Source organism: Cucurbita maxima, unplaced genomic scaffold, assembly GCF_002738345.1.
Source record: "Cucurbita maxima cultivar Rimu unplaced genomic scaffold, Cmax_1.0 Cma_Scf00032, whole genome shotgun sequence".
Lineage (NCBI taxonomy): Eukaryota > Viridiplantae > Streptophyta > Magnoliopsida > Cucurbitales > Cucurbitaceae > Cucurbita > Cucurbita maxima.
The window spans coordinates 1663940-1686851 of record NW_019272048.1 but is presented as its reverse complement, the minus strand read 5'-3'; the positions used below and the strand labels follow the sequence as shown (position 1 = coordinate 1686851).

At 35.1% G+C, this 22912-nt stretch overlaps 3 protein-coding genes and 1 long non-coding RNA gene across 6 annotated transcripts; 2 read left to right on the top strand and 2 right to left on the bottom strand.

The window, feature by feature from the left end:
• The first annotated feature begins 593 nt into the window (after window positions 1-593).
• LOC111467009 (abscisic acid receptor PYR1-like) lies at window positions 594-2012 on the top strand. 2 transcript variants are annotated; one of them, XM_023111763.1, is made up of 2 exons: window positions 594-1313; window positions 1678-2012. In XM_023111763.1, the coding sequence occupies exons 1-2, from the start codon at window positions 644-646 to the stop codon at window positions 1698-1700; spliced, it is 693 nt and encodes a 230-aa protein (XP_022967531.1). In that variant the 5' UTR covers window positions 594-643; the 3' UTR covers window positions 1701-2012. The 2 variants fall into 2 exon arrangements, with proteins under 2 accessions (XP_022967531.1, XP_022967530.1); XM_023111762.1 differs by having other exon boundaries at window positions 1513-1999.
• Window positions 2013-3426: 1414 nt separating this feature from the next.
• Window positions 3427-20208, bottom strand: LOC111466938. Its single transcript, XR_002714454.1, has 3 exons — window positions 20198-20208; window positions 11885-11890; window positions 3427-3764 (listed from the first exon to the last, which is right to left on the bottom strand). It is a non-coding gene; the product is annotated as an uncharacterized LOC111466938 (long non-coding RNA).
• LOC111466937 lies at window positions 8518-11322 on the top strand. 2 transcript variants are annotated; one of them, XM_023111627.1, is made up of 2 exons: window positions 8518-8631; window positions 10325-11322. In XM_023111627.1, exon 2 carries the CDS (start codon window positions 10404-10406, stop codon window positions 10923-10925), a length of 522 nt encoding a protein of 173 aa, XP_022967395.1. In that variant the 5' UTR covers window positions 8518-8631; window positions 10325-10403; the 3' UTR covers window positions 10926-11322. The 2 variants fall into 2 exon arrangements, with proteins under 2 accessions (XP_022967395.1, XP_022967396.1); XM_023111628.1 differs by lacking the exon at window positions 8518-8631 and adding an exon at window positions 9994-10141.
• On the bottom strand, window positions 17057-19286 carry LOC111466936 (transcription factor MYC4-like). The gene has a single exon (XM_023111626.1). It carries the CDS (start codon window positions 19084-19086, stop codon window positions 17242-17244), a length of 1845 nt encoding a protein of 614 aa, XP_022967394.1. The 5' UTR covers window positions 19087-19286; the 3' UTR covers window positions 17057-17241.
• Window positions 20209-22912: the final 2704 nt, after the last annotated feature.

Genomic DNA, 22912 nt, shown 5'->3' with positions numbered 1-22912 from the left:
AATTTTAAATATTTTAATAAAAGTTTTGATATTTTTATAATTTAAATATAATAGTTTTAAGTTAATATAAAATTTTAAAAAGGGTTTAAAAATAAAATACTAAATAAGACTTTCAATTTTCATTAATTTATTAGATATAAATAATAAAAATATCAAAATTTTAAAATACAGAAATTTAATAAATTCGAATAATATTGGATTTTAAATATTGAAAATATATTTTCGATAAAAAGACCGGACAACGATTACATTCTCCGTCCTGACCCTACGTCTTATTCTCGCTCAACTTTTATATATATATATATTTATAATAAATTAGTTTGGTGCAATTATATTATTGAAATTTAAACTTTTTATTTTTAACATTATATTATATATTTTTTAAAATAAAAATTATTTATTACAAAAATACTTGTAAGAGAATATTTAAAAAATAAATAAAAATAAGAAATTTCTTGAAGCATTTCTTATTTTTAAAATGTTGTTTAACCGTTTAAAGCTCCAACCAGAAATTTTAAAAAAACAAAATTTATTTTCTAAAATTTATATTTAAAATAAAAAAAGAAAAAGAAAAAAGAACAAAAAGTCTTCTCTCATCCGTCTAAAACCCGACATTTGGACGAGAAAAGCGCTTAAAACATAAATGGAAATGGGTGAACCGTCAGAAATCGACCACCACCACCTCGACTCTGCCACCGCCACCGCCACCGCCACAACCCACCACCTCAACGTCCCGGCCGGATTATCTCAGCACGAGTTTGACGACCTGAAGCATCTCGTCTTCCAATTTCACACCTACGAACTCCGCCCAGGCCAATGCTCCTCTCTCCTCTCTCAACTCATCCGAGCGCCGCGCGATGTCGTTTGGTCCGTCGTCCGCCGCTTCGATAAGCCTCAGATTTACAAGCACTTCATTAAGAGCTGTTCCGTCGCCGAAGACTTCATAATGACCGTAGGATGCACCAGAGATGTCTATGTAATCTCCGGCCTCCCGGCGGCGACAAGTACAGAGCGACTCGATATACTCGACGACGATCAGTATGTGATAGGTTTTAGTATCACCGGCGGCGACCATCGATTGAGGAACTACCGGTCAGTAACGACGGTGCACGAGATGGAGCGCGATGGTCAGATCTGGACTGTCGTTTTGGAATCGTACATCGTAGATGTGCCGGAAGGGAATACGGAAGAGGATACGCGTCTATTTGCAGATACGGTTGTGAAATTGAATCTGCAGAAGCTTACATCCGTCACGGAAGGAATGGCTCGTGCTGCTGCTGCTACTGCTGCTGCTACTGCTGCTACTGCTGCAGGTACTACATCTACATCTTAATCACCACACAGATTTCAGAAAGAGAGAACGAAAGATTCTCGAAAAAAGAAGAACAAACGAAAGAACTATTGAAAAAGAAAGGGATAGAGAGACATCATATTTCTTAATTTCTTCTTCTTCTGCTTCATCTTCCTTCTTAATTTTGTCTTCTCGTTGTGTTGGGGGAATCTGGTGTGCAGACTGTGAGTATGGATTTCTTGAACGAAGAACAACGAAATAGCCTCTACTTCCAACAAGAAAACGAACTGATATTGATATTTATCAAGTATTCTTTAATTTCCTTACTCATTCTTCCTTGATTTTGTTCTTAATTTGTTCTCACTCGTTTCTTCTCGTTGTGTTGGGGGAATTTGGTGTGCGACTGTGAGTATGGATTTCTTGAATGAAGAACAACAAAATAGCCTCAACTGATATTGATATTGATCAAGTATCCTTTAATTTCGTTACTCATATTTGCTTTCATTCCGTGTGCTTCAATTCAAAATTTGAATGATTATGATAGGAATCAAGTATAACAGTGACATTTCAGGCCATATATGCAAAATCTGAATGGCGGTTGTGCTTCTGGACATACATGTATGTACTCTGTACCATTGATCTCTCCGTAATTTACTCTGTTTTTCCTGTGTTTGGGGCTGAAATTGGAAAGTATGTTATGAGTTTTCTTAGGGTTCTTGAATGTTCATCCTTAAGAAAAAGAGAAAAGGTTAGTTTGTGTGGCTAAGTCAGTGCATTGATTAGTTGATAGTGATTTTTGAGAGAAGAGGGCAGAGGGTTTAGGGTTGAATGGATGGAGATGAGGAGGAGGAGGAGGAGGGGAGAGCATTATGGATGAACAAGTGAATCCATGGCTATGCTAAAATGGGGACAGCAATGAGTAGGCCATAGGACCCATTTGTCTTAAAGCTCCCACCAAACACTAAAAATGAGAGAAATCTGTTGTTGTTGACCCAACCTTTTCTGCAGTTGGGCATGTGCAATTTCCCCCTTTCGTGTAACACCCCAAACCCACCGTCGGCAGATATTGTCCATTTTAGCTCAAGCCCACCACTAATAAATATTGTCCATTTTGGTCGGTTATGTATTGCAGTTTGTTCACGGTTTTAAAACATATCTATTAGGGAGAGGTTTCCACACCCTTGTAAAAAATGTTCCGTTCCCCTATCTAACCGATTTTCCTTGAGAGCCCAGTATCCTCGCTGGTACATTGTCTGATATCTAGCTCTGATATCACTTGTAACAGCTCAAACCCACTATTAGTAGATATTATTTGTTTTGGCTCATTACTTATAATTGTCAAGCTTAGAATCTCTCGTGTAACATCCTAAACCCACCATTAGTGGATATTATTCGTTGTGGCCCAAGCCCACCGTTAGCAGATATTGTCCGTTTTGGCGTATTACTTATCATTGTTAGCTTCACGGTTTTAAAACGGGTTTACTAAAGAGAGGTTTCCACATCCTTGTATAAAATGTTCCGTTTCCTTCTCCAACCGATTTTCCTTGGGAGCCCAGTGTCCTCGCTGGTAAATTGTCTAATATCTAGCTCTGATACCATTTGTATCCGCCCAAACTCATCGTTAGTAGATATTATTTGTTTTGGCTCATTACTTATCGTTGTCAAGCTTAGAATCTCTCGTGTAACATCCTAAACCGACCGTCAGTGGATATTGTCCGTTATGGCCTAAGCCCATTAGCAGATATTGTCTGTTTTGGCGTATTACTTATCATCATCAGCCTCATGGTTTTAAAACGGGTTTACTAAAGAGAGGTTTCCACATCCTTGTAAAAAATGCTCTGTTTCCCTCTCCATCAGATATTTCTTGGGTGCCCAACGTCCTCGCTGGTAAATTGTCCGATATCTAGCTCTAATACCATTTGTAACAGCTCAAACTCACTGTTAATAGATATTATTTGTTTTGGCTCATAACTTATCGTTGTCAAACTTAGAATCTCTCGTGTAACATCCTAAACCCATCGTCAGTGGATATTGTCCGTTATAGCCCAAGCTCACTGCTAGTAGATATTGTCCGCTTTGACTCGTTACGTATCGCTGTCAGTCTCACGGTTTTAAAATGGGTTTACTAGGGAGAGATTTCTATACCCTCGTAAAAAATGTTCCGTTTCTCTCTCCATTAGATATTTCTTGGGAACCAACGTCCTCGCTAGTACATCGTCCGATATCGGGCTTTGATATCACTTGTAACAGCTCAAACCTACCGCTATTATTCGTTTTGGCCCATTGTGAAGCTCACGATTTTGGGGTGTTATAGTTCCTCTCCTCCTCTTGGTTCAAAAACCAATCCCCAACATTTTGGTCCTTCTGCAAGTTATAGGACACCAAGTTTTGTATACCTCCTCACCTCATTAGGGTTTCCTTCCTCTTTCAGTTTGATATTACAAACCCACCTAATGCCCTCCTTTCTTCTTTTCTATGGTTATTTCAAAACCGTTAAATTTTAAGTTTAGTCTCTCATTCTTGAACTGGCGTGTTAATGATCTTTTAGATTAAACTACAAGTTTAGTCTCTCGTTCTTGAACTGGCGTGTTAATGATCTTTTAGATTAAACTACAAGTTTAGTCTCTCGTTCTTGAACTGGCGTGTTAATGATCTTTTAGATTAAACTACAAGTTTAGTCTCTGAATTTTGATATTTTGTTTTCGTTTATCTAGTCTATGAACGATCAAAAGTTTCCAATAGATTCTATTTAGTATATCTTCCGAACTTTTATATCTACTCTATAAAATTCACCAACATCTAACATTTTGGTCAATGATGTAAGTCTAATTAATTCAACTTTATTCTAGTTGACCTTTTTAATTATCGATTAAATTTAATTTTTATCTCGGGATCACTTTCGAATTTTATTTAGTTTTCCTACTTTAAAAGGTTTCTAAGAGAGTTATAAACGACCATTATTTTGATTATGAACTATTAAAATTATTCAATAACTTTGTTCGTATAACGGTTACAAACATTCAACTAAATGAGATAAAAGATACCGACTAACATTTCGTCTACTACTTATTATAATATATTTAAAGTTTATATTTAATAAATAGAATCTTTTAAATCATAAAGTAATGTGAAATATTTTATTCTTAGTACAAAAGTTTAGATCTAGATGCTCTATCTTGAAAGTTCTACACCAAACTTACTATTTTAATCTTAATTATTTTGCCTTCTTTATTTATTTATTAACTTCATGTATTAATATATTTAAAGATAGAGTAAATGAGAGATACATAGAAGAATTCCGACATTTCGTGATCTTAAAGATATAATAGTTAAGAAAGATTAAAAAGAAATGAAAGTTACTATCTACACGAATAACGTGTACTTCCCAGTGTGTAACAACTCGACTTTTCTATATATGTACTGGTCAGAGACGTCACTTAACACTAAAAATTTATAATTAAAATACATGAAAAAATGTTAAAAGACACTTTTAGTGAAATCATGTCCGAGATACCCATTTAAAGTTTAAGCAAAACTCAACATGGAAACGTCTTATACTAGAGAAAAACATAAAGATGTTCGAGTTGCCCCATGTTCGACTTCTCCCATCTGAATTAACCAACTGGGTTAGTTAGATTTTTTTTTCTTTTCAGTTTAGATTCGGTTGAATTTTTGGAAAATTGATGATTCAAATTAGTTTGTAGGTTGAATTTTTTTTTTTTGGTCGGGTTCACTCGACCAATTTGAAAATAGAGTTAGAGTCCAACACAATCATACTCTACTTTTAAAAAAGATTAAGAATATGTAACGTTTGTAACCGAGTTTAGTTATGCATTGTAACTTGTAAATATTTGATATTTAAATTTTATGAAATTTTAATTATTAATTTAATATATATTATTTAAAAGAAAATGTAACGACCCTAGATTTCTAGATACATAGAGTCGTTGCTAACGTCTCATGCTTATGTCTAATGCGGAAATATAATTCTTAAAATAAAACATCATTTATAATATAAATGTCAAAAACATTTAAAACATATCTTCTCTAGAAAACAGTCATGGTTTTATGTGTTTAAATACGAAATACTGAAATTAAAAAAAAATAAAAAAAATTACAAAATAAAATAATTTAAAACCGACAATTTATTCTAACATAAGACTATGAATTTAAATATGAGTCTACTCTATGCACGTGTCATAGTCTCTGTACGGAGGATGGAGACATTCGATAAAATTAGCAGCGAATTTGAGCATGCAAGAATTTATGGTCGTTAGAAGAAAACAACTCGACAACCCAATCCAACCCAATTTGTGCTCTATTCGAGTTGTTCGGGTCACCAACACAATCAACCAAACTCAATCTGTGTACATCTCTAAGAAAACATGCGTTTTGTCATAAATTAACAATTGTATCATCGAAGTTCTCTCACTTTTACCTACGATAAATTTGTTTGTCGAAAAATATGACGATAAAACGACTTATGGGCCTCATTTTGTTGAGAAAGAAGAGGGAGTAGTAGGCAATAATGAGTGGGTGTGTGCAAGTTGGCAAGTTGCAAAGAAAATATGAACAGCTAGGGAAGCAAAAGGGTAAATAGATATCATAAGTGGAAAGCTTTTGATACTCACAAAGATCATGTTTTAATATTGGAATATAGAAAGTAACACCTTAACCAACACTATAATTTGGAGTGGGTATCATCAAACCTCCAACAAAAATTAAATATCTTCATGTTCTTCAATGTCTTTTTCAAAAACCAAAAAAAAAAAAAAAAAAACACCCAAGGAATTTATAAATTTATGAAGAACGTGAAACCTAAAACATGTAATTTTTACCACATGAAAATCAACATCCACGATGTGATACCTGAAAAATTAATCATAGCATCCAGGATTGCCATGCTTCAAATATAGTCTAAGTTCCCTGCTAACAAATATAGTCCGCTTTAGCCATTTACTTATTGTCATAAACCTAGCTGTTTTAAAACGCATCTACTAAGGAGAGGATTCCACACGAAATGATTTGTTCTCCTCTTCAACCCCGATGTGGGATCTTACATATTTAACGATGAATTAAGAAAAAAATAGGAAAAAAAAAAATATAACTATGTTGAGTTTTAACAAGTAGGGAAGGATTGACCTTTTAAAACGTCACATGAGTTTTCATTTGTAAAGCATTATGCCTCTATCGATAATTAGTTCATAAGTGTTGGGTTACATCATTTCCATGGGTACATTAATTGATATAAATCTTGAGAACCAAGACGTAAGAAAATATCATTCTCGCTAGCAACCCAAATGCAGTTATGATGGTCACGTCAAGCACCAAGCCAGTTCCTTTTTTCTGGCCAAAATACTTCATCAGAAGCAAGTCCGTGGTTGCTCATAAAATTGCACTAATACAATGTTGTCTGCCAAAATTTTTCTTTAAAGCTCCAATTGAAATTGCCTTCAGGGCTGATCTGTTGCTCATCAAAATAGTTATCTTTTGACTTGCAGTGAACCAACAGAGCTAAACCATTCATTTGATTCAAAATGGTCACTTTCCACCGGTCCTAACAAATAGTTTGATGAGAGTTTGAATCCAACCGAGCCTAACAAATAGCGATCATATTGTTGCGAAGGTCTCATGCGAAAGAAAATAATAAAAATATAAAAGAAATTCGTTCTAGACCTCTTTAGTCAATGACATAATCAAGAATCTTATTATTCTTATTTTATTGTAGGATGAAAGATTTTGATCTATTCAACCCCTTTTGATGCTTAAGTTAGTGATGTGCACGAGATGTCAAGTTGAGCTTAGGTTAAGTGGCGTAACTTTAGTGGGAGTATATCTTCCATATTTACAGTGTGTTGTCATTCTGACTCCAGTGTTAGAATTTATGCGAGATCTCACATCGGTTGAATAGGGGAACGAAACATTCCTTAAAGGGTGTGGAAACCTCTCCTTAGCGTACGCGTTTTAAAACTTTGAGAGGAAGTCCAGAAGAGAAAGCTCAAAAAGGACAATATCGACTAGCGGTGGGGCTTGGACTGTTACAAATGGTATTAGACCCGACACTGGGTAATGTGTCAGCGAGGGCGCTGGCCTCCAAGGGGGTGGATTGTGAGATCACACGTCGATTAGAGAGATGAATGAAGATTTCGTGGGGAAATAATGCATTATTCTAATGTGATATGCCCTTCTAACATTAGAATACAAATGGATGTCATATTATGCCTTGAAAAATTGTAATATGCTATGAAATGCTATGATATACTGTGACATAATTACGTTGGGCCATGAGATGTATGACATGTGATGAAAGGTTTTGAGATAAGGATATTTATGAGATAGACATGTTTTAAAGGTTATGCTATTGGAATCTCATGCATAAATGTATGTTCACGTGCATCGAGATGTTTCAGCTTATGATTAGTACGAACGCGTACGTTATGAAATGGAAAATGATCATCATGTTTATCATGATCCTATGACGGTTGTTATTCCTTTTGGGTGTCCGACAACAGCACCAAAGACTCTAGCCTGGCCAGCACGAGGTCTAGGGCGAACTGTCTAGTGGGTCCACATTCACATGTATGGGTCGTGTGTAGAGTAATAAATGTGTATCCGATGACTTGGACTGGAAAGATGCCTAAGAGAATACGATTTTAAATGATAGATTTTATTCCTGTTGCATGCGTTTGCATTCTCTAACCGCAATAGTATGGTCACTCATTAAGTATTTCTTAAAGTGAGTCTTGTGCTACTTTTATATTTCACGTAAAATGCAAGACACCCTTGTACGGTTGACGGCGGCAGCGGTGCATCAAATACCATCGAACCTGAGTAGGGTAGTTGCATTTTTATTTTGTAGACTAGGACATCATTTTAATCTTTTTATTTTATTAATATTTTTCTATTTTATGAATAGAGTTGATTATGTTTCAAAAATGCCAATGCAATATTAACCCTCTCCGAAAAAATAAAATTCTTTTTATATTTAAAAATTTTATGCTGATCTTTAAAATTAAAATTAAAGAAAGAGATAATCATGAAGCAATAAATAGATAATTTTCAAATATATTGGCGAAAAACTTTTAAAATATTAATAGTTTTTTATTCAAAATTAATGATAAAAATATAAAAAATAAAAATAAAAATATTATTTTGGAGTATTTAAAAAAAAAAAAAAAAAAAAAAAAAAAAAAAACATTTCGAGAGAATCCTCCGTCGAATACGTGCGTCTGAAAATCATACATCATCGTTCTGGTCTCCTTCTCTATATATAGCTTTCGCCTTCTTCTATCTCCTCCGTGAATAGTTCCAATCAAAGCGTGCAGATCTTCATTTCCAAGGTATTTATATTGCTTTTCTCTCGATTCCTTTTTTCATCTTCTTCTATTTTACGTTCTTCAGCTGTAATTTTCCTCAATTTTTTCTTTCTGGATCGATTTCCCCCCTTTTTTTGGCCTCCGTCATCCTCCACCCTTCGCTAGATTCAACATTTCTCTTCCTGTTTTTCGTTTCAGTGATTTGATTCAATATTTATTGGCTATCTCGTATTTCCCCTTCTCGGTTATTTCTGGATCTTCCTGGTTCTTATGTTCTTGTTCTGTTTTCAAATCCCAAATGTGAATCCCCAACTTCTAGCTTCTGAATCGGTGAAATTTTTACCCAAAAAGCCCTCTATTATTATGGTGTTGAAATGAGGAAGATGTTTGTATTTTGGTAGCTATTGGTCAAATTGATGCCCTAATTTCTATTATCTTTTCGCTTTCTCATAGTGAATTGTATTCCTATCCCTTTCTCTTTTAACATGTTCTAATTGGATTCCAAGTTGCTCTGCTACTCTTCCCATATGGAAATGGAAGCTTTTGTAAAAGGAACACAAAAGCCCTGTTTTACTCATATCTACAGCATCTCGTTTATTCTTTAAATTGGAGTATATATTGTTTTGGAAAACTGCCATACATTCAAACTTTCCGAACCTAGGTAATAGTATCCCGATAATAGAGCTGATAATAGAGCTGACGAAGGGGATGAGCCAACCAGGGAGTCTACTAGATGGGGTTCAATTAGCCTTGCCACCTTCCTTAACAAGCCCTAGAGCTTCCTTTGTGCCGCTTTTCTCATAGAAGCCACCGGGTTGACCCCTCAGGCCGAATTCTATGGTCGAGAATGTTGTAATAAAGAAAGAAAAGGCCTGCATAGTATGAGACATTTTGGGTGTTTCCGAAACTGGAACCACGAGGGCTTATGCCCAAAGTGGACATGTGCATGGTTCTGTGCCCTTAACAAATGGTATCAAAGTCTTATTTCTAACTTAGTTGTGTTAGCGTGCATCGATGGCATGGTCGTAGTGTTTTGTGGTCGAGCTTATCGAACAGGTGGTGTGTATCGTGTGAAGAGGACTTTGTCTAATTATGTGATACACTCACCCGGCTGGATGTTTCTTTGTTCAAGGAAAAGATTGTTGTGAATGCAACCGAAGTCCCGCCTTGGCTAGATAAGGGGAAGACCATCCTCATTGATATGTGACCTTTTGGGTGAAACAAAAAATAAATTCTAGGTGGTTTATGCTTAAAGTAGATAATATCATATTGTTAAATGTGCATTGTTTCTAGCAGATTGTGTTTCATATCTGTAAGTTGCTCGATTGTTATACTGATGTGCGAATATCAAGTGCTTGATTTCTAATATTCTATTGAACAGAAACATCTGCATTCATGTATGCAGCACGGTGAAGAGAAGTCGAGTGTTTTATAGTAATAACATCGAATGGTTTGATTTAGCAAAAACTGAAGAAAAATTCTCGTTTTACCAGTTCGGTTATAGCGCCTTTGAACTAGTTGGAATGCTGCGTCGGTTAGCTCGAATCTTTTAGTAGATTGACTCTAGTTTATGAATATCTTTTGCTTTTTATTGTAAACTCTTTTATCTGCAACAATTCACATTTGCAAACACTATCTGTTGTATTTTTGTAGAATCTTGAATTTTGTGTTATATTATTCGTTGTATATTGACAGAACCTTCATTTTTGTGTATTAGGTTCGTAGACTGTTGGCAAGTCGTCTGAAAGATAAGGGTTAGGCGATGAAGCAGTGATTCGAATCCGACTTTCCTCGAAATGGAAATCGTGCAAAATAAGCACGTTGCTGAAGCAGAGAGTAGTTTTCCGATGAAGCTCACAGATCAAGAAAAATACATCAGAATAGACAACGATATCATGACTCGTCGACTGAAGAATCGAGAAAGGCAACGCAGATATAGAGCTCGGAAACGTTTAGAAGAAGAAATAAAGAAGGCTTCAACCATAAAACACCCTACTCAAACAGGAACTTATTTTCAACCAAATGGCGTTGCGAACAATCCCTTGACTCGAGTTCATTGTAGTCGAAATTGGAAGAAGGAAGCAAGAAATGCCAGTGTATCAAGAGGGTTAGAAGAAGCCTCTTGTAATAGTTCTAATATGGCTGCAAAATCATCAACCAGTGAGGGTCAAATCCAGTGCCAGCCCTCTAATCCCGAACCACAATCAGAAACACGATCACACTCGGAGCCACCTACCGAACAGCTCGTCTCAGAGACAGCGAAAAAGGTGCTCGGTCGAAGAAATTGGAAAGCAGATGCAAGAAAGAAGAAGAATTAGAGCTGAGTTCGAGTTCGCATTCCTAAATTATTGATAACATGTATGACATTATTCTTATGATTTCCCTGTTGTAGTTGGGGCTTTTGCTGTGATTTCGTATCGTCTGGAATGAACGTTCAACCGATGACGATGGCGCCATTTGAAGGATTTTCACATGAAGCTGGACGGTTTTTGTATGCATAGATTGGGTTGAGAAAGAAGGTAGAACTCTCCCGGATTGAAGGCGATCGGAAGCGTTTTCAAATATGTGTAAGTTTTTATATTAGTTAAAGAGTGATTGGGTAAAAATTCTGGAGGTGTAGATATACATGTTTATTTATCCCTGTTGAATATGGATATCCCTTATATTAATGTCACACAGTTTGTTCATTCTAATTTTATAGCATCTTGCTTGGTTCAAAATGTGATCAGCTGTTTGTTTGTTTAATTCTAATGTAAGTCTCCCATGGAGGGCCTTTTAGATAATGTTATCTCACTTCGGTTGAGAACGAGAATGAAGTATTTTTCTATAAAGGTGTGGAAACCTCTCTTTAGCAGACACGTTTTAAAAACTTTGAGGGAGAAGTCTGCTGGTAGTGAGCTTGACTATTACACGAAGGAGGTGGACACAAGGCAATGTGCCAGCAAGGAGCTGGGCCTTGAAGGGAGGTGGATTGGGAGGTCCCACATCGATTGGAAACCGAAGAATGAAGTATTTTTATGAAGGTGTGGAAACTTCTCCCTACAGACGTTTTAAAAACCTTGAGGGGAATCTCGAAAAAGAGTCCAAAGAGTACGATCTCTGCTAGTAATGGGAAAAGAGTCCAAAGAGTACGATCTCTGCTAGTAATGGGCTTGGACTGTTAATTTGTTTCAAGTGTTCAAGACATAGACAAGTTTCTCAAATGTCACGATTGATACCAAATCTATAATGATCTGGTCTTAAGGGAGCTCTATATGAGCATGCAAACTATTTATACAAGAATCTGCCGAAGGTACAACATATGCTACTTTGGTAGAGATTTTTATATTTTTTTAAGAGACATGGACAACAAAGGAATACGAGTTCGAAGAGCTAGAAGAGATCGATATTCACTCACTTATTTATCAATATCATCCACCCGCCCAACCAAACTATTAAAGAACATGAAAGCAGTGTGATTATGACATTATTTTGGTCTTGATGTGCTTTGAAAAAGATAGAGATATGATTTGCACTAGAATGTTGACGATAGACACATTCACTACCGGGTATTGATATTGACATCTCAATGCACGACAGACATTGATTGATATTTATGCATTTTTGTTTGTGTTTGAGCACAAACATAAATAACAAACTTATTTTTTTTTTTTTATACTTTTTATTTTTGTTCTTCAGTTTTTCTCAAAAAAAATAGAAACGAAAGTATTATTTTATTGTTTTTTAACCTAAAAAATGCATAATAAAATTTTCTTATTTTCATTTTAATTTATTTTACTACCAATTGGAATCAGTCCAATATAATTTTACATTAAAATTGAAATTAATAAAAAGAAAATTAAAAGCAATATAAATTAACTTGTTTTACAAAATAACATATAAAACTAAATTCATTACAATAAAATATTAAATGATTAAAGACACAAAAATGTTATAAAAATTTAAATTATATTAAATTAATATATAAATTATTGTTGTATTAATACATCATTTTAAGTATTCCCCTATAGAAGCTTTAAGTATATCATTTAATATATATATATATATATATATATATATACATATCGACACTCGTTATACAATCGATAAGCTAACTCTAGTTTCTATTGGATGGAAAAAACCGTTGTTTGCATTGGTTAAACAAGGGAAAGGTCAATGAAATATTGGTCAATGAGATATTTCTTTTAGTCGATTAGTTTATTATTATTTTCGTCTTTCATTTTGAGTTAAAAATGTAGAAATTCATGCCTATAACATTTAGAACGCTTAGCCAATGAAGTATGAACATTATTAACGAAATATAAACACGAGAGAAAGAGGCAACATGGGAAAAACTAAAAGACGAGACCTCAATGGAGCCTCCCTTTCTTTTGATCTCTCAACCCCAACTCCTCAAAGCTCCAATTCCTTCTCATCCCAGAGCACCGAATCAACCTCGGTTCTTTCCGGCCACAATCGCTCTGAATACGACGATTCTTAGCCTTTTGGTGCAAAGACGAGGCAATATTGTTGTTGGATTTGATCGACTCATACGACCGAGGTGTCAGCTCGGTCGACCACCGTCGTGATATGTGTAGGCAACACGATTTGCCTACGCTAGAAGAGGTCTGTTGAGCTTCATCCTCCCTATCAGATTGGGTCCTTGGAAGGGCTTGGCATGATAGGCAATTCATGTTTACACAATGGGGCTTGTTTGTTTATGAAGCTTCCCTTGGAATGTATAATAAAGAGAGAGATTGGGAGAGATTAAGAGAGAAAGGAGTCATGACTCATGGCATCAAAGCTTGGCTTTTGGGTTGGAATGGTAACAACCAAACTAGTTTTTGTTTGAGTTTCAGTTCATATACCTATCATACCCGATATCTTTGCTTTGACTAACCCTAATTATAGCTCTCACCACAAATAGCTATCCATTTTAAGCTTCATTTTCATCTAGCTTATCGATCATATTTGTAATAGTTCATGCCAACCCGTGTCATATATTGTCTTATTTGTGTTGTCTGTCTTTTTTTTTTTTTTATAAAGGTTTTTAAACGGGTGTGCTAGGAAGGAAGAGGTTTACACGCCCTTATAAAGAATGTTTCGTTTTCCTCGCTAACTGATGTGGGATCTCACGTTATTGATGTTAAAGTAGAGAACATGGTATATTGTAGAAATATCAATATGTAACTTTTAATTTGATTGATTGGCATGGGCTCCATAGTCGAGGACATAGCATCTCGACACTGCAAAACTATGAGTTGAGGACATTTATAACATCGAGATGATGCTACAGAGTGTCACAATGCTACAAAGATGAAGGTTTTTCAACAATTGCTTGGTGTTGTTGATACCCTTTCGACATTGTTCGATGCTCCAAACACGTATGTTTTATGTTGAGACACTACAACAATTTACTAGGTCAAGGCGAGATGAGCCGTTTATCATCACAATAGGTATCAAGTGGAAGTGCAGTGATGAATGCAGCTGAGGCATTCTAACAGACCGGTAGACTTGAACCTTGTTCGTACATGACCTGTTCAATTCGATTATGCACTCGCCATCTATTTTCATTGTTCAACTCTTTGACAACATGAAAAAACCAAAAAAGCTCTAGCCTCCCTCTTAATCTATCCAAGAGACGGAAGGGCAGAGGCCTTTGGTATCCCCCAGTCAAGAATTGGGGCCATATGCTTTTATCTCATGTCTTTCTTCATTCGTGGTTCGATATTTTGATGACGGCAAGTAACCCGAAGAAGGGATCATTCTCAGGTCCTATAGAGTAGGTTTTAAGGTAATTTATGTGTCACATCAGGCCCATCGTAATATGTCAATTACATATTGTTTAAGATTATACTAATAATAACTTTAAAATTTTCCTATAATGAATAATATTGTATTAGAAATAAAATAATCAAAATTATTGTTAATCACGAATCTTTATAAAATAAATTTCAACATATTTTTACCTCTCGTTTAGCTCAATTTTAGTAATTTTATTTCGAACCGTCTTAGACCCTCTTTTAACTCGTTTGTAAACTAAACATATACGTTTATAGAGCTTTCTGTTTTCTATCGAGCATGCATATTTTCGTTTGTTTTCAATTTAAAAATGTTGTCAGCATGAACTTAGTAACGAACTTGATCCATCTAAGTCTCGTGAACTTAGTATAGCCATACAACCCTTAGTCTCGTTATCGATCTTTTTTTTATTGGATGTAAATTTTTTTATTGAATTTTTGTATGAGGATATAATTCGTTAAAAGTAAATAGATCATATCTTAAGATAATTTACTTATTACCGTGAATTAAGAAGAATCTATGATTGTCTGGTTTGTTACAATGTAATCCCGAATTGTTACATTATAATTCTCATTATACACATCTATAAATACAGTCGTGACCCATATAGATTACAGTGTCATTCAACCTAACATAATTAAATAAATTTATTATTTTCTGTTTCACATCGCACATCACATATTCAACGAGGTTGATGCATTATCAATGATCAAAAAAATTATTTTGTTTGTTTTAGAAGAATATTTAATAAAATTAATCTGAACAAAATTATTAATTTTAATTGTTCAAAAATTTCGAGCGGAAAATAATTATTATCGTCTTCAGATAAAATATGATTTATAAATAAAGATTAACTATTTCATAATTCAGCCTTAAATGATACTTCCACTCATATATATCTACATGAACGATTTAGATCAAATTATTCAATAGTATTATTCGAATAACAAACTCAACCTTATCCATATACTGACTTTCTAAGTTATTACTTGAACATGATCATTATGTATATCAACCTCGTATTATTCAAGATTATACTCGATTCATACCTTGAATAATATTAAATTACAAATAAAACATTAAATAATTAAGATTAAATTAATAAAAATATCCATGAAATTTGCCCTTTATCTCAATAATACTCTTAAAACTTTGAATTTCTGTCCAGTATTGAAAATATCTATGTGTTTTTGTTTTTTTAATTTGCGATTTTGTAATAATTATAAATTAGGAAAATGGGTAATATATTTGGTTTCAATTGGTCGGGTTATAAAATTATTTTTTTTTAAGAAAAAAAATGAATTATTTATTTATTTTTTCCCTTAAAACTAATTATTAATTAGGGAAGTATGATCTAATGAAATGGACAAGTTTGCTTTGGTGGCTTTTGAGGCAAATTGCAAAATGTCATACAAATGGTCAATACAATGTGTTTAGACATAATACAAAAATTAAGGATAACTAGGGATTTATTCTTACATTAAAATCTATATATATATATATATATATATATATAATAGAATTTATTGGTCAACCGATTGACTTTGATACCCATCATTAAAAAAAAAAAAAAAAAATGTGTTTAATGAGAATTTTTAAATAAATATATTAATGAAGAATACCTTTTTCACATCAAATGAATTTAAATTTGATATTAAAAGATTTCGAAGCTAAAAAGCTAAATGTCTTAGTACATTTTTATGCTTCAAAAGAATAATAAATAACTTATTAAATCAAACTAAAAAAAAAAGAAGAAATATTTAGATGACCAAATCGAAATTTAAAGATTGATTCGAGCTAAGGATTTTTTTTATTATTTTATTATTATTATTGGGTTGAATTTAAAAAAAAAAATAGAAGATGGGTTAGTTAGCGGGATAGATCTTTTTATTGTAAGGTCAACCCAACTAACTCGATAATAGGGTTGCAATCTGACCCAATCCAATTCTACTGTACTTTTATAACTTATGTAGTAATTCAGGTGATCTGTGAGTTTGATGAGATTTTAGTTATTAATATAACATGTATCGTAGATAAGTATAATTTTTAAAAATAATTAAAAAAAAAAAACAACTTAATTCAACCCGATCCAAAAATTAATAGTTGAGTATTTACGTGGCTCGGGTCACTGTAAAATTATTCGAATGGTAACTATTTTTGTAAAACAATTAAGGAAGGTATAGTGAATTTGATTTTAAAGATTAATTGAATATGTTCTGTCACCCACTTGGGTTGGGCCGCCTTTTTAAATTAAAAGTTCATAAAGGGAATCGACACAAATAAATAAATAAATAAATAAATAAATATATTTTTTATTTTTATTGCGTTCTTTTCAACATTATTTTATTATGATTTGAAATTAAATTGTTTATTTCTTTTTTTCTTTTCTTTATTTATTCACAAATATTCATTTATATCTCTAGATTTATTTATTTATTTTTAATAAAATTAAATGTTGTTCATTTATTTATTGGGTCATTAGATTTTTTTTTTAAATACCCTTAATTAAAATTTCAAACCAATAATTGAATGAATTAATTCTATTGTTAATGCATAATTTTTACAAATTAGGTTTTAAACTTGGAGTTGATATGTCCACCGATCAAACAAAACTCATAGCAACACTCTTAAGAGTAAATTAATTAAACTCTTTAATTATTAAGTTTTATGGCTTTGTATATATACAATAATTGAAAGTTGTTTTAACTATTCACGTGAATGGAGCCAAGCAAAGCCACTACCTTCTTCTGTCTTCTTCATGTGAATCATCTACCTAAGAACAAGTAAAGAACAGTATTTTACAGAGCTTGGATGGAGCTCTTCTAACCCAACAATGGCTACCGAGCTAGGGAGCTACCGAGCAGTGCCCATTTTCGACGACAGAGCTATCCTGAGCTGCTCCTGAGTGTACAACCGACTGCCCATCTTCACAGTTGCTTGTTGGATCATCAAATCATTCACAACTGAAATGCTCGCATGGCTGATATCCAAATCAAGTTCCTCCAATGCCGCCATCAGCCGTGCAGCGGGATGGTTCTTCTTACTAGATTGGATCCGGATCATCGCGTCCCAGCTGATTATCTTCACGTCGATATCGGTTTCGATGCCGTAATTCGACGCTTTTACCTCTTGATCTGAGCTTGATATGAACTTCTTCACTGAATCCAATTGCTTTTGTAGCTCCTCCTTATCTGATTCTGCAGCTTGAAGCTTCCCTTTGAGCTCATTAATGTAAGAAATAGCATCGCCAAGAAGTGAAGCTTTGTCCATTTTTGATACATTTGGAACCACAGCTCTAAGAGCATAGAATCTTTGGTTTAGTTTTTCTCTTCTCTGCCTCTCTGCTTCAACATGATTCAATGGTTCTTCTCTACCATTTGCTGGTTTTCGACCTCGTTTTCGCGGCCGTTTCTCCGGCTCCACCGCTCTATTACTCTCCACCTCACGGATCACCGATGCTTCGAGGTCGGAGTGGTCGGAATCGACAATGCAACCGGTCGATTTTGCGGTGCCAGAGGATGGAAGAATCACACCAGATGTAAAAGAAAGCATCCCCTCTTCGTTACTGGATGTCTTCTTCTTGTTCTCATCGCTGCCGCCCGGGTTGCCGGAAGGCAAGATGTTGTCTGTGTTGGGGTGAGAATTCCTCTTGGTGCCACTAAAATTAAGAATCTCCCCGGATTCCGCCTTCAAGCTGCCATTCTCAAACCCAAATTCAGAGAAGTTCAATTCCTTGGGGGTTAAGAAGCTCTGTTTCTGAACCGGCTGCGGCTGCCGGTTACTCTTTTGAGGCGGAGGAGGAACAGAAGAACTTGGAGTTTCAATGGCGTCCTTAATTTCAATGGCGTTTGATAATGGCTCAGTGATCCAAAGCGACGGGTCATTCTCGCCACTAATTGGCCAAGTCTCCGCCTCCAGATTATTGAAATTAAACAAAACCCTAACCCTATTCATCAGATCAGAGTTCAGGAAAATCAAATCGCTCGACCCTAATTCAACAACGCCGTTCACCAACGGAATACAAACCATTGTTTGCAATCCGAAAATCTGACCCTGACGAGCTCGTTCACAGAACGAGCTCGCAAGCCGATCGGAACCGCTAATCCAAATAGGGTTCGAATCGAAAAATGCTTGTCCCGGTAATCCGACACCGGAGACGAACGATTGAGTCATCGACACCAAGAAGAACCACTCGGTGTCGGTGACGACCTCGTCGACGGCGTCGTCATCGGAGGCAGGGGAACCAGAAATGAGAGAGTTGAGTTCGCGAAGTACCGTCTTCCGGCGCTCTTGCTCTGTTTTTGAGGTGCTCGATTTAGCTTTCTCTTTATCTTCTTCGCCTTTGTAGTATCCATCGCCCCACCCTAAGAGGTTACTACCGGAGTAGTACGAAGATTGCCAGAAGATAGCGTAAGTCCAGCTCTCTTGAGCGCCTTCAATCAGCACTTGGAGGCGCTGCATCAGAGTCTCCTGGTTGAAAACCGCTAAGGACGGCGGCGGCGGCTCTTGACCGACGGGTTTACTTGGTTCAATCGCCGTGGAAACAGAGGAATAAAGCGGCTGCGACTGCGGCTGTGGCTGCGGCAGCGGCGGCGTAACCCATAAGGAACTCAGATCGGTGCTTGTGAACACGTCCATCATCGACGCGTTCTCATCCGCCCAGAGATTCATCGCCGGTGGCACTCGGTAGTCTGTCATTCCATACACTGATCGGAGTCCAGTATCGAATCAGATTCGCCGGATTGTCACCGAAGAAGTGGTGAAATTACCGTACGGTTCCCGCGGCTAAGCTGATAGAGGCAGAAAATAAATGGTGTTAGGGATTGGAGGGAGACAAAATTTGGGCTGCGTCTGATATTATCATTTATTTTAGTTGAATTTTAGTTTAGAGAGAGAAAATAAAATGTAAGACGAAAGGCAAGTGGAGGAGAGAGACGTATAGCAGCTTGCTAGCTGAACAAATAACCCAAACCAATTCAATCCAAAACATTTATGGTTAGGTTGGGTTCACTTATTCGCTACTAGCAGATATAGTTCTCTTTTAGGCTTCCTCTCGAAGTTTTAAAATGTATTTGCCAATGAGAGATTTTTACACTCTTATCAAGAATGTTTTGTTCTTCTCTCCAATCAATGTGAGATTTCACAATCTACTCCTTTCGTGACCCAGCGTCATCACTAGCACTCATTCCTCTTTCCAATCGATGTGACACCCCCCAATCCACCCCCTTCGAGGCCCATTGCCCAAACCTAGTTTGATATCATTTGTCTTCTTTGAATATTTCCTTCCGCACCTCCCAATGTTTTAAAACACGTTAGCTAAGGATAGGTTTCCACGTCATTATAAGGAATGTTTTGCTCCCATCTCCGATAGACGTGGGATCTCGCGAACCCGAACAATTGGATTGCATCCGAACTATGTTTGGAGCTCAACCGACCTAACTCAACATACAAACACTTCAGGATGGGTTCGAATTACTTGGCATCCTACGTGGCAGTCTCCCATTTGGAGTGATGAATGACATTAATGCGATGAAACACGCGCTCTTACGTTGATTGGTCTGTTATTTTTCTGGAGATTCTGTTGTTGGTGTTTTGGTGATCTTATACACGTGGCAGGTTTCAATTGGAGGCCGTGATGAAATTTCGTCAAACAAGGCCTCACCCAAGTGTTCCCTCTGTCACTGTTCATAACTTTACCAACTCAAAAACACTACACCTTATCTGTTCAATAATCAAACCCATAAATAAATACATAAATAAATAAATTTTAATGAAATTCGAATTCCCACCTACTTCCTATTAAACAAACAATTTCAAATCTAAATTTATTTAAATTATCACATTTAAATTACCTTTTGAATTAAAATTATTATCCTAAATTATAATTTAAGTAACTTGAATTAATCATTTTTATAAAAAATAATATTAATTAATAATGTAAAGTTGAAATGGACGATGTGGTGAAGAACGTGTTAAAAGAGCTTAATCATTTGCAATAATTGTGTGTTTTTTTTTGACATTAGTACTTAATTGTTGTTAAATGATACTCTTAATCTAATTTGGCGATGAAAGTAAGTTACGTGGGTTTGACAATACTAATGAGAGCGATATCAAGGCAGATCTAATGATATGTTTGTTGGCTCGAGACTTTTTTGTTCTTTTTTGTAATAGTGGACCTCTCTGCTCGGCTATCGTGATCTTTGAGACATTCTTTTTCTTTTCTAGATGCGTAGGTTTGATCAGACGTTTAAGTCTCGGATGAAGGCTATTCTAAAAGGTTGTCTACTGCTCATCCCCTTTTCAGTGTGATTCGATAGGCCTCTTCCAGAATTAGAGTCCATTTGTTTGAAAGATTAAAGGGTTGTTGTCCTAACTGATCGATCATTTCTTTGAACGCTCGATTATTTAAACTCTCCGAGCAAATTTCAAATCTAAATTAAGGGTTGATTTGAATGAATTTTAAATTTATTTCTAGAAAAGAAAAATAAAAATATATAAATAAATAAATTTGATCCGTCGAGCCATGGGTTTCACGTAATACAGCCAAAAAAGGTAATTGTCTTTTTTGCTTAAAAAATTAAAAAAAAATATTATTATTATTATTATTATTATTAATTTTGGAGTTGCAATTACACGTTTTTCATGCTGATAGGGTTTCTCTAATCCACGTCATCCATTGCCTTCTTCTTTTCTTCTTCTTATTATTATTTTAAGTTAAATTAATAAATAAAAAATCGTCCAAAAAAAAAATATTTCTAAACTTTTAAAATTTTTAATATTATTCTGAATTTTTTTTTTAAATTAAAGGATATTTTTTTTAATAAAATATTAAAATTTTCCATGCAAAACTAAAAATAAGAGTATTTTTCGATTTTTTTTTTTCTAGTTTAGACTCGGTTTGATTTTTAGTTTATTTAAACGTAAGTCGGTTGAAATTTTTTTTACCATGATTTTCACATTTCTAAAGTAACTTTTTGGTTTTTTACCATGATTTTCACATTCTAACCCTAAGCCTTTTAGTTTTATGAGTAACTAAGGCATTAGATCATTCTTGATTACACCATACTCGCTTGAACCAAATGGTGTGGCCGAGAGAAAATAATTGAACTATTCTTAGTATGGTCTAGTCGAGGATAAAGAGTAAAGAAATGTCAAAGGAGTTTTGGGCGGAAGCAGTATTATGTGTAGTTTATGTGTAGAATCAGTGTTCTCATGTGGAATTGGGAGACCAGACATCGTAAGAAACATGGAGCAAACAAAAGCCTACAGTGTCTCATTTAAAAGTGTTCGAAAGTGTAGCCTATATGCATGTACAGGATCAAAGAAAAACAAAGTTAGATGACAAAAGTAAGTACAGTGTCTCATTTTGTTGCTTGATTGTATATAGTTAGCACAACCTTAGTGTAGATATTATTCCATTTTTAACTATACTTCACAAAGAACCATAAACGACTTGTCATGGTGTCTCGCTAGCCAACCAAGTCGCTCACTTTGTGTTGAGTTCGTGGCCCTTTGCATAGTGGAGAGTCGACCACATTAACTCACCACCCGTAAGTTTAGTATCGTTGTTGAAAACCTCAACAAATGGGCCAAGATAGAGTCACTAGCCAATTCGAGTGACTGAGTCAATTTGACCTAACTCGAAAGAAGCTTAGACAATGTAGCAGTGGGAGTTAGATACCAGTCTTAAATGTTTTTTACACATTTGGACATTTCCTACTTGTAGATTCTAGATTGTGTCACTTCGTCTCGATAATGGAAGACAAATGGGAGAAGAGACATGTTACGTATATGAGTGTGGTCTAACTCACCTGAAAAAAGCTTGGATAGGCAGACCACACCACCTCAGCTCGTACTATGAATCAAGGGTGGAGATCTTCCATCTAGGTTTCGACAAGGAAAGAGATGGTGAGTTATAACTTCAAGCAAAAAAAATTTGGAGCCTAATTATTAGGTGATTGGATCAACTTTCATCTATGCTCCTTGAAGTGTAGAGGCAAATCACCACCTCTCGAAAAGCATGACAGCGATTTCATTAATTAACATGTGGTCACTAGACTCCTTATTTCGATGACTCGAACTCGAGATATCAAGCTAGCTCATCATGAAGATAATCGTTTAAAGGCTCCCAAGCCAAGGATGAGGACCAAACGACCCATCAAGCTCGCAAATTCAGAGAAGGAAAGGAACGTCGCCAAAGAATGTGAAATGTACTCAACATGGTGTCTTACACTAGTACGAGTAGATATGATGTGCAGGTACTCAAGAAATGATTTGACTCATCCATGCCAACATGATACATACCCGACAAGTCAGACCTTCTCACCAACAATATATATCACTAAAGTCGATAATTTGTGATAGAGTCGATAATTTGAAACCTGTTCGAGCGAGGGCAATTATACGCTCGAGGACTAAAATAGTAACTTAACAAAAATAATAATTAATGAAAGGGGTTAGTGAAAAAAAAAAAAAAAAAAAAAAAAAAAAAAAAAAAAAAAAAAAAAAAAAAAAAAAAAAAAAA

Coding starts and splice junctions, on each gene's coding strand:
- LOC111467009 (XM_023111762.1), top strand. CDS start 644: ATGGAAATGGGTGAACCGTCAGAAATCGACCACCACCACCTCGACTCT. Junction 1,314..1,512: donor TACTGCTGCTACTGCTGCAG/GTACTACATCTA, acceptor TCTGGTGTGCAG/ACTGTGAGTATGGATTTCTT.
- LOC111466937 (XM_023111627.1), top strand. CDS start 10,404: ATGGAAATCGTGCAAAATAAGCACGTTGCTGAAGCAGAGAGTAGTTTT.
- LOC111466936 (XM_023111626.1), bottom strand. CDS start 19,086: ATGACAGACTACCGAGTGCCACCGGCGATGAATCTCTGGGCGGATGAG.